The sequence below is a fragment of the Haliotis rubra genome, unplaced genomic scaffold (genome assembly GCF_003918875.1).
Source record: "Haliotis rubra isolate DU_JTF1 unplaced genomic scaffold, ASM391887v1 Scf728, whole genome shotgun sequence".
Classification (NCBI taxonomy): Eukaryota; Metazoa; Mollusca; class Gastropoda; order Lepetellida; family Haliotidae; genus Haliotis; species Haliotis rubra.
In genome coordinates, this window is record NW_025767444.1 from 52,323 (window position 1) to 64,069 (window position 11,747).

General features: G+C 41.8%; 1 protein-coding gene across 1 annotated transcript in view; it reads left to right on the forward strand.

Annotated features, from left to right (window-relative positions):
- The window catches only part of LOC124259545, a 48,494-nt gene extending 37,736 nt beyond the window's left edge, over window positions 1-10,758 (forward strand). The window contains exons 11-13 of the mRNA XM_046693687.1: window positions 4,028-4,105; window positions 4,347-4,403; window positions 8,745-10,758. Coding sequence (XP_046549643.1) covers window positions 4,028-4,105; window positions 4,347-4,403; window positions 8,745-8,838 — 229 coding nt within the window. The 3' untranslated portion in view covers window positions 8,839-10,758. The remainder of the gene's footprint in view (window positions 1-4,027; window positions 4,106-4,346; window positions 4,404-8,744) is intronic.
- Window positions 10,759-11,747: the final 989 nt, after the last annotated feature.

Sequence of the window (11,747 nt, forward strand, 5' to 3'; positions counted from 1 at the left end):
TCATTAAACAGTTTACTGTGAACACGGTGCATGGTATTCACTATAAACAATACTCATTAAACAGTTTACTGTGAACACGGTGCATGGTATTCACTATAAACAATACTCATTAAACAGTTTACTGTGAACACGGTGCATGGTATTCACTATAAACAATACTCATTAAACAGTTTACTGTGAACACGGTGCATGGTATTCATTATAAACAATACTCATTAAACAGTTTACTGTAAACACGGTGCATGGTATTCACTATAAACAATACTCATTAAACAGTTTACTGTGAACACGGTGCATGGTATTCACTATAAACAATACTCATTAAACAGTTTACTGTGAACACGGTGCATGGTATTCATTATAAACAATACTCATTAAACAGTTTACTGCATATTGTGTTTTTTTCACAATAAATGTTAATGGAGATTGGTAATCAAGCCAATGCCATTTTCACATATTTCAGTGCAGACTCGGAGCGTCTGTGCAGTGTAACATTACAGGTGGTAGAAGGTGTGTGTCTGTTTGTAATGATCAGTGATCGATAGTACTTATTGGTTGTCCTTGAAGAACAAAACGCACAACTGACAACCTTTCCATAATATGCTTACATGATTTTCGATAACTGTCCAAGTAGGAGGGCTAAATGGTGCGCTTTATTGTAAATATTGTCAATCGTTTTTACAGAAATGTTTTTGGGCATATCACAATACAACCTGTGTTCATGTAAGCATGTAATCTCTTGTAAGGTAATATTTTTCACATAAATTATATTTTTAAGCTTTCTTGTAATAAGTTGAGTTCGATTTCAAATGTTGCCGTCAAGATTTATATTAAAAAAATGAAACATACAACTTTATTGATGACAACTTCTCATTTATTGCATAGTGCGTCGTTTCGATGTAGATTCTTACACCGTTATCAAGCTGAAAGTGATGTTAGCTTGATAACGGTGTAAGAATCTACATCGGAAGAAATGATTTCGCATGCGACTGGGTTCTACATTTGATTGTCTGTAAGTTGGATCTATTTCTAAGATCATAATTGTTATTTTCGGAGACTTGGATTTGGTATGAGTTTGTTGAGATGTTTCTTATTTTGTAAAATGAAATCAATTTGAAGCGATGTTTCGTTAGATTTTTTTGGATGACTACTACCACGAACTGCCCCACAAATAGTTCTCTGGGCGTCCAAATGCAACTTCTCGATTAATAATGATTGTTCGTTGGTACTATTGTCAAAGATATGACAGCAGTTGTCGAAGTTAGGTAAGATAAAAGACATGTACATGTAGTATCAAAAGGATTTCTGGTCATTCTGTTACTTAAGTAGTTGATCATTGGACCTACTTTCCTAATAATTTCGTTGATTTGTATTTTCCATGAACAGTCATTTTGAAGTATAATTCCTAAATGTTTATGATTTTGAACTTCAGGAGTATCTAACTGTAAGTTTGGTTTAACACTTGATTCAACTTTGCGGCTAAATGTTATATTTTTGGTCTTACCGGGGTTGAATCTGACTTGACATTTGCGGCCCAGTTTGAACATCTTTGCTAAATCGTTATTGATACAATTTGCTTCGGAGATGGAATCGTCAACTATAGTATGTGGACGTATCGTCGCAAAGAGGCGTATATTACTCTCTATGCCTTCGACAATGTCGTTTATTTATCACAGCAGTGGTCCTAGGACAGACCCTTGGGGAATCCCTGCTTGTACATATTTCCATTCATAAACTGTTCTTCATACGCCGACAGGACGCGGACCTTGTTATGAAACTGTACAGTACATAACACCTAAACCGTTACGCACTATACAATAACACGTACTATACAATAACACCTAAACGAACTAGACAATAACACCTAAACGAACTAGACAGTAACACCTAAACGCACTATAGCAACAACGCTTATGAGTGAGTGGGTGAGTTTAGTTTTACGCCGCACTCAACAATATTCCAGCTATATGGCGGCGGTAAATAATCGAGTCTGGACCAGACAATCTAATGATTGCATGAGCATCGATCTGCGCAATTGGGAACCTATGACATTTGACAACCAAGTCAGCGAGCCTGACCACCCGATCCCGTTAGTCACCTCTTACGACAAGCATAGTCGCCTTTTGTGGCAAGCATGGGTTGCTGAAGACCTATTCTACCTCGGATCTTCACGGGTCACAAGGCTCATGTCACGATGGGACAGTAACAATGACACCTCAACGTACTATACAATAACGCCTAAAAGTACAATACAATAACACCTAAAGTACAATACAATAGCACCCAAAAGTGCAATACAATAAGACCTAAAAGTGAAATACAATAACACCTAACAGTACAATATATTAACACCTAAAAGTGGAATAACACCTAAACGTGCTATACAATACCAATTAAAAACAACGCTTGCACCTGGTGTCGGGGAGGATAGAAGCTGCACATGTCTAGTCTATATTATGTTTTTTTCGGATAATTTGCCAGATAATAGAATTAAAGTATGTGTCGATTTTAAAATCCTAGAGTGATAACTTGAGATCTGTGTATATTTTGTACCAGCGTTTGCTGTCCATCATACTGCTACAACTGACGTTTATAACAAGACATTAGCTTCTGCTCCCCGTGTTCAAGTGACCTACATGAGGGTCAGTTTTAGCCTTCTCTTGTCGATCTTGTCAACGTTGTGAGTGTGGCCTGTTTCCTGCTGCTACAGACTGTCACGTCCTATCTCCTGAAGACATGTCACCGTATCAGCGTCTCAGCGCTATGTCTGTAGCAGCGTGGGTAGGAGGTTGTATCGGGGCCGCCGGGGGTGGCGACGTTATCTCCACTTACAGCAGCATCACGATACTTGGAGCCTGATACGCCGGAGCTACATGATCCTATATGTCATTCAAAATGTCATATTGTATTTAACTTTATTTATCACATTTGGCTTTGTGTTTCTTTCAATGCTGTATTCTTGGCTTGGTGATACACTGATGTTAGAATGCCGCGTGATGAGAAACCTACTCCGACAATTACCAGGTTATTTAGCGCTCTCCTCTGGGAGAAGAGCTGGCTGACGGAACACACGGCGGCTAATTACCCTGTCACTGGCCGCCGTCGCTTTAACCTAATAAGAGAGGGCTACCTCCCCTTAGTTGCCTGCACTATATCAGCCTTTAACGATATACATAACTTACTCCCATAATCAACCCTGTACACTGGCAGTTTTCAAATTATTGATTAAAGTTAAATATAGACGCGTCTCAAGTGTAAGTAGGTGTAACTGTATCATCAAGATCCGTGTAGCCTAAGAGAGCTCAGATGACCAGCCTCCGATGAGGACGAAGGGTAACGAATTCTGGCGATCAATAACAGATTGTGTGGAATGGATTAATTATCGAATGCTCATCTAAACTACATACATCATTTGTCAAGCAACGTCACTATTGTGCTTGCCATCTTATCCACTTCGTTTTGTGTCCAATTAGCAGTCGTGCATATCAAATACATAGATCAAACAAAGCCGTCTTTATTTTTCCTATAACAGACACAAGGTGCTTCTGCATGTTAACACACACACACATAAAGGCGGGATATAATGAATCTCGATAGAGCTTGTCAGCAGTGGTTGCACCATCTTGTGGACAATACAAACAGGCGACGGGAGAACACTGTCTTTGTGTGAGTTGTAAAATAGGAGCAAAAAGAGCAAACAACTGAACCAGTCCAGTCTGAATGTTGTGTGACGAGGACATGAATGTATTTCATCACAGGTAGTGGTGCAGTCAAGGTCTAGAGTCCGGGGGTCGGTGGTGCATGTTATATATTTACATATGGTTTTTGAACATGGATGACATCCATGAGTACTCAACACCGCATGGCACCATTAGGTTCTACGAGCTGGCATGGAGCGCATGGAAGATGCGTGAGTCAGTAGCGTTTCTGGATCCACTAGGGAGACATCTGTACACACAGACACCTGTGTTGACTGCTTTCTGCAGCAGTGACGGCAACCAGGTAAATAATGTGTTTCTTGTTTCAGGCGAAGACTGCCAAAGCGCCGCAATGTCCCTAACTATGCCTTCACCGAGGTGAACCTCTCTCTGTATGAGAAAGACAAGTAAGATATTTCAAACATCCATATTTTCCTTTTCATGATTCTTATTATGTTCAGACAAGTGGTTTACAAAGCAATCACGCCCACCGATTGTTGGTTATGATAGTCATAAAGTCACTACACAGCCCATGGGAGGATATTAGAAAACTGGTGCCACCTTACAAATGTGACATGAATATATCTTCACCCACTCACTCGAATAATGACATGCTGAAACATAAGCTGCTATCTGCTTCCACTTCAGCATGCTGAACGCCCAGTGTGAAGACAGTGAGACACAAGAGAGTCCGGCTTGTGGCAGGTGAGGCATCTCTCAGGCACATATACACACATGTATATATACAGAGAGAGAGAGAGAAAGAGAGGGAGGGAGAGAGAGACGGGGATGTGATGTTTTGCAATGTATATGCACACACACTTAAATAAATTAATAATGACCCAGCAATCATGTATGTATGTATGTATGTATGTATGTATGTATGTATGTATGTATGTATGTATGTATGTATGTATGTATGTATGAGTGAGTGAGTTCAGTTTTACGCCGCTTTTAACCCTATTCCAGCTATATCACGGCGGGGGACACCAGAAATTGGCTTCACACATTGTACCCAGGTGGGGAATCGAACCCGGGCTTTCGGCGTGACGTGCGAACGCTTTAACCACTAGGCTACCCCACCGCCCGTATGTATGTATGTATGTGTGTGTGTGTGTGTGTGTGTGTGTGTGTGTGTGTGTGTGTGTGTGTGTGTGTGTGTGTGTGTGTGTGTGTGTGTGTGTGTGTGTGTGTGTGTGTGTGTGTGTGTGTGTGTGTGTGTGTGTGTGTGTGTGTGTGTGTGTGTGTGTGTGTGTGTGTGTCCTGTCGGGGTTGCGAGGGCGGTGAGACACAAACGTATTTAGATCTGTCCCTACATACCAGCTAGTTTGAACAATGAGCTCACTGAAATTCAGTTCCATTTCATCAATTCAGAAAACATACCATCCAATGAATTAATCTTACCAGTTGAATTATATTTCATGTCCCATGCATACTGTGACCCTGTGTTGCATGTAAACCACTCGAAATTAGTCAATTTAGACTGACTGACTGACTGACTGACTGAGTTTGGTTTTACGCCGCTTTTTGCAATATTCCAGCAATATCACGGCGGGGGACACCAGAAATGGGCTTCACACATTGTACCCATGTGGGGATTCGAACCCGGGTCTTCGGCGTGACGAGCCAACGCTTTAACCACTAGACTACCCCACTGCCCCTAATCAATTTAGAAGATAATACGTCCAATTGTGCGCGTCTGTTGAAATAGATCAATTAACATATATCGTGAAGACGTTTTTAATGGCAAAATTCCGTTGCTATGTTTCACATACTGCAAACAATCAACACGTGCCAAGTAGGCAGTCACATCTACTGTTAAAATAAGAGTATCTGAATAAAACTGAAACATCAGGGAAAACAAGAAAACCAATTCCTAGGTAACCTTCAACAGTAGCGGGTGTTGTGATCCACGCGATCAGGACCACGCACCGTCGTCTCATTAGTGTCTGGGCGGTTGCCAAATGAAGATTGTTGAGGGTTCCGGGTGCCGCGCGACATGAGGGGGGATCTGCAGCTCGTTCCACTTGTGTACAAAATGGTTAGGTGTGGGTACCCGGCAATGCAACTTAATATATGTCCACCTCTAAACACGCACCTCAACAGTCTTCAGCCATTCTGTGTGACGTTATATATCTCCACACATGGACGGTAACTGTCTTCAGGGACAATATGTGACGTTGTATAGATCACACATGGACGTTAGCTGTCCTCAGGGACAATGTGTGACTTTATAAAGCTCCACACGTGGACGTTAGCTGTCCTCAGGGACAATGTGTGACTGTATAAAGCTCCACACGTGGACGTTAGCTGTCCTCATGGACAATGTGTGACTTTATAAAGCTCCACACGTGGACGTTACCACTCTTCTCGGAGAATGTGTGACGTTATATAGCTCAACACATGGACGTTAGCTGCCTTCAGGGACAATGAGTGACGTTATATATCTCCACACATGGACGGTAACTGTCTTCAGGGACAATGTGTGACGTTGTATAGATCACACATGGACGTTAGCTGTCTTCAGGGACAATGTGTGACGTTATATATCTCCACACGTGGACGCTGGCTGTCTTCAGGGACAATGTGTGACTTTATATATCTCCACACATGGACGCTAGCTGTCTTCAGGGACAATGTGTGACGTTATATATCTCCACACGTGGACGTTAGCTGTCTTCAAGTACAATGTGTGACGTTATAGTGAGTGAGTTAATATTTAACTTCACACTGGCAATATCGTGTGACGTTATATACCTCCACACATGGACGTTAGCTGTCTTCAGGGACAATGTGTGACGTTATATAGCTCCACAAGTGGACGTTAGCTGTCTTCAGGGACAATGTGTGACGTTATATATCTCCACACATGGACGTTAGCTGTCTTCAGGGACAATGTGTGAAGTTATATAGCTCCACACATGGACGTTAACTATCTTCAGGGACAATGTGTGACGCTATATATTTCACACATGGACGTTAACTGTCTACAGGGACAATGTGTGACGTTATATATCTCCACACATGGACGTTAAGTATCTTCAGGGACAATGTGTGACGTTATATAGTTCACACATGGACGTTAACTGTCTTCAGGGACAATGTGTGACGTTATATAGCTCTACATGTTGACGTTAACTGTGTAGCGTTATATAGCTCCACACGTGGACGTTAACTGTTTTCAGGGACAATGTGTGATGGTATATAGCTCCACACGTGGACGTTAGCTGTCTTCAGGGACAATGTGTGACGTTATATATCTCCACACATGGACGTTTACTCTCTTCAGGGACAATGTGTGACGTTATATAGCCCACACATGGACGTTAACTGTGTATCGTTATATAGCTCCACACATGCATGTTAGCTGTCCTCAGGGACAATGTGTGACGTTATATACCTCCACACATGGACCCTAGCGGTCTTCAGGGACAATGTGTGACGTAATATAGCTCCACACGTGGATGTTAGCAGTCTTCAGGGACAATGTGTGACGTTATATATCTCCACACATGGACGTTAACTGTCTTCAGGGACAATGTTTGACGTTATATATCTCCACACATGGACCTTAGCGGTCTTCAGGGACAATGTGTGACGTAATATAGCTCCACACGTGGATGTTAGCAGTCTTCAGGGACAATGTGTGACGTTATATATCTCCACACATGGACGTTAACTGTCTTCAGGGACAATGTTTGACATTGTATATCCGCACACATGGCCGTTAACTCTCTTCAGGGACAATGTGTGACGTTATATAGCTCCACACATGAACGTTAACTGTGTATCGTTATATAGCTCCACACATGCATGTTAGCTGTCTTCAGGGGCAATGTGTGACGTTATATACCTCCACACATGGACGTTAACTGTCTTCAGGGACAATGTGTAACGTAATATACCTCCACACATGGACGTTAACTGTCTTTAGGGACAATGTGTGACGTTATATAGCTCCACAAGTGGACGTTAGCTGTCTTCAGGGACAATGTGTGACGTTATATATCTCCACACATGAACGTTAGCTGTCTTCAGGGACAATGTGTGAAGTTATATAGCTCCACACATGGACGTTAACTATCTTCAGGGACAATGTGTGACGCTATATAGTTCACACATGGACGTTAACTGTCTACAGGGACAATGTGTGACGTTATATAGTTCACACATGGACGTTAACTGTCTTCAGGGACAATGTGTGACGTTATATAGCTCTACATGTTGACGTTAACTGTGTAACGTTATATAGCTCCACACGTGGACGTTAACTGTCTTCAGGGACAATGTGTGACGTTATATACCTCCACACATGGACCTTAGCGGTCTTCAGGGACAATGTGTGACGTTATATATCTCCACACATGGACGTTAACTGTCTTCAGGGACAATGTTTGACGTTATATATCTCCACACATGGCCGTTAACTCTCTTCAGGGACAATGTGTGACGTTATATAGTTCACACATGGACGTTAACTGTGTATCGTTATATAGCTCCACACATGCATGTTAGCTGTCTTCAGGGACAATGTGTGACGTTATATAGCTACACACATGGACATTAAATGTCTTCAGGGACAATGTGTGACGGCATATAGATCCACACATGGACGTTAACCGTCTTTAGGGACAATGTGTGACGTTATATAGCTCCACACATGGACGTTAAGTGTGCAGCGTTATATGTCTCCACACGTGGAAGTTAGCTTTCTTCAGGGACAATGTGTTATGTTATATAGCTCCACACATGGACGTTAGCTGTCTTCAGGGACAATGTGTGACGTTATATAGCTCCACACATGGACGTTAACTGTGTAGCGTTATATAGCTCCACACGTGGACGTTAGTTGTGACGTTATATAACTCCACACATGGACGTTTACTACCTTCAGGGACAATGTGTTACCCTATTTGTCTTCGTTTACACAGAGTATTATTATTTGTCTTCAATTGCACAAAGCAACGTTGAGTGACATCAACTGCCTTCAATAACAGTTTTCGTCTTAAATAACTCATGAAATAGTTGCTTGTTTTGGTTTTGTAGTGAATTCAACTCAGAGGAAGTCTCGTTCTACAACCCGCTGTATGAACAGAGGTTTCCTAAAACCGTAGACAGTGATGACGGCAACCCGTGCTAACACTGCTCCACATGAGAACTACTGATGTGTTGGTGCTGATATCTTCCCTGCCACGTCTACCTGCATCAGTGTTGCCAGGTGTCCGAACCCAATTATGCTTACTGGAAACATCACAGAGTGAGACATTTCTGTCGATCCGGGGTAACAAGATGAACGTGGTGGTTCCAGAGACAGCAGGGAGTACAGTGATTTCACTACACTATGCCAAAGCACACACTTATCATCTCTGGCGCCAGATAAATATTTTAACAACTTCAGCCATTTTCAATTACGGGATCTGTTTGCGTAAATGAAATCTCAATTCGCACAGCGAGACTGTAGAAAGGTGGGATATCGAGTGTAACATAAATTCGTGACATTTCCGTGTATAGATGGTTAGTAGACTTCTGGCATTTACTAAGGAGGTGTCAGTGCATTGTACTGTCCATACAGGATGCAAGTATGTTACGATAACAGGGCATGTTACAGACATTAGCAAGCATTCGACATGTGTCGACATTCCAGTGCATGTTACAGTTTGTATCAAGAGAGTGTCGTTGCTAGTGCATGTTACAGACTTTATCAAGCCAGTGTCGAGATGACAGTGGTTGTTACAGATTTTATCAAGCAAGCGTGTCGACATTGCAGTACATGTTACAGATTGTATCAAGCCAGTGTCGAGATGACAGTGGTTGTTACAGATTTTATCAAGCAAGTGTGTCGACATTGCAGTACATGTTACAGATTGTATCAAGCCAGTGTCGAGATACCAGTGCTTGTTACAGATTTTATCAAGCAAGTGTCGACATTGCAGTACATGTTACAGATTGTATCAAGCCAGTGTCGAGATACCAGTGCAAGTTACAGATTTTATCAAGCAAGTGTGTCGACATTCCAGTACATGTTACAGATTGTATCAAGCCAGTGTCGAGATACTAGTGATTATTACAGATTTTATCAAGCAAGTGTGTCGACATTGCAGTACATGTTACAGATTGTATCAAGCCAGTGTCGAGATACCAGCACATGTTAGGGATTTTACCATGCACATCTCCAGATACGGAGTGGAAACTTTCTTTTATAGAAAGTATACGCAATAGTGGAATTCGTCGGTGCATACACAGTTATTACTTCCCGTGGGACGTTATACAGAAAGGTACTATTCTTTGGATAACATGCGCCATTGTGTCATTCATGTGAGATCTGTAAATAGAACATTACTCTAACGTGTTGTAAAGCTGAATCAGTCATTTGTGAGATGTATGTTACTGCACGTGTAATGTGAACCATACTGTTTTCACCATTCGTTCACATGCGTTCGACTGTTCTATCAAAGAGAGACTATTTATGTTCCTGTATATTTTCTTATCTTACATAGTTGGATTTGATGTAACCGAATATACGTTATTCGTTCGTTGAAAATATTCTAAGCAGTCCTGTGTCATGCTGAAATAGTATCTCACTGAGGCTGCTCCGATAACGATGGTCCCCACAACACAGGTGATTGTGTTAAGGTTAAGGTTCCAGGTTTAGTGTGGAAAATGCACAACATATTTGTTAGCTCCAGGCCCCTGACTGGATAGGTTGCCGGCAGTGGAGAAGCACCCTTGGCCTTCGCGACTCCGTTAAAAGCATCACAGCCGTAATTGCCAGACGCTACCCCCGGTCCTGTGTGAGCTGTGAGATCAATTCAGTGGAAGACAGGAGTATCGTGTGCGACACTCATATCCGATGCTTCACCAGGGCAGCTAGATGCAGTCTGTTGTATCACTCTACTCTGTTGAAAGTGATCGCAACAAGTCCATGAGTAAATTCTCAGTCAATGGACAGTGTGCGAAATCATTTCCAAATGTTGCTAGCTAGTCGGTCTAACTATGCCTGAAAGTTACTAGGCCACAAAATAATTCACTAGCCCGAAATTTGAATGTAGAAACTAAGGAAAAGATTACAAAAATAGATGAGAATAAGATATTGTCGGCATCTCGCGGGCTTCATCATTAAGCTGCTTATATGATGGACATTTTATCAGGTCATAATCGTGCATGATTTAAAATAACTTAACAAGTCGGAGAGAGTGATATATTTTCAAAATGACCCTATGAAAATTGTGACTGGAAATTTACAGGCCTGACTGGATTTTACTAGCCGCGGGCTAGCGGGCCAGTGGCTATTTCGCACACTGCTTATGGTGTAAGCGTACACACGAAATGTCGGCATCAGTAGTAATGTCTTGCATGGGAAACATCACAAGGATGCTAAGTTAGCCGGAACACTCAACACCAGGGGAAGACGTGCCAATGTCACCCCACCCCCCTTCAGAAAAATAGCATACTTAGCTTTACGCCTTACGAATCGGTTGCTTCTGTTCTAACTAGTACAAGTGTTTATGTTCAATACCCACTGTAAAGTGCACTATAGATGTATATTTTGTTTTGTGGTGTGTTAACAATAACTACTGAAGCAGAGGCGGGTCCCGGGGGTTTTCAAACGGGAGTGAGGTTCATCTTTCAAGCCCGTTTCTTTAGTGGTGGGGGAGAGGTGGGTGGGTGGGGGTACGGGAGGAGTGAGTACTTACTGTGAATTCTTAACTTTATGGCTCCGCCAGAGTAGAAGGTAGCTCAAATTATGACTATACCGAAAATAGATTATTTGGTGAATTGTGTCCATCATTTTATACTATAAAATGTTTATTTATTCTGAGGTTTGTATGTGGTACTTCTCGCGGCAAATGAAGAGAGCGAGTCTGAACAGCGTCGTCTATTTCCTCAATCTTCTACAGAGATGGTCGGTTTACTCCCTTCTCTGCTTTCATCAAATATTTTACTACACGTTTCTCAGACGACTATATGGTGGGTTTTGTTAACATATAGTTTTATAAACAATAAACACTTATGTGAGATCAGATAAGTTGTGTGTCAGATAAATTTTCG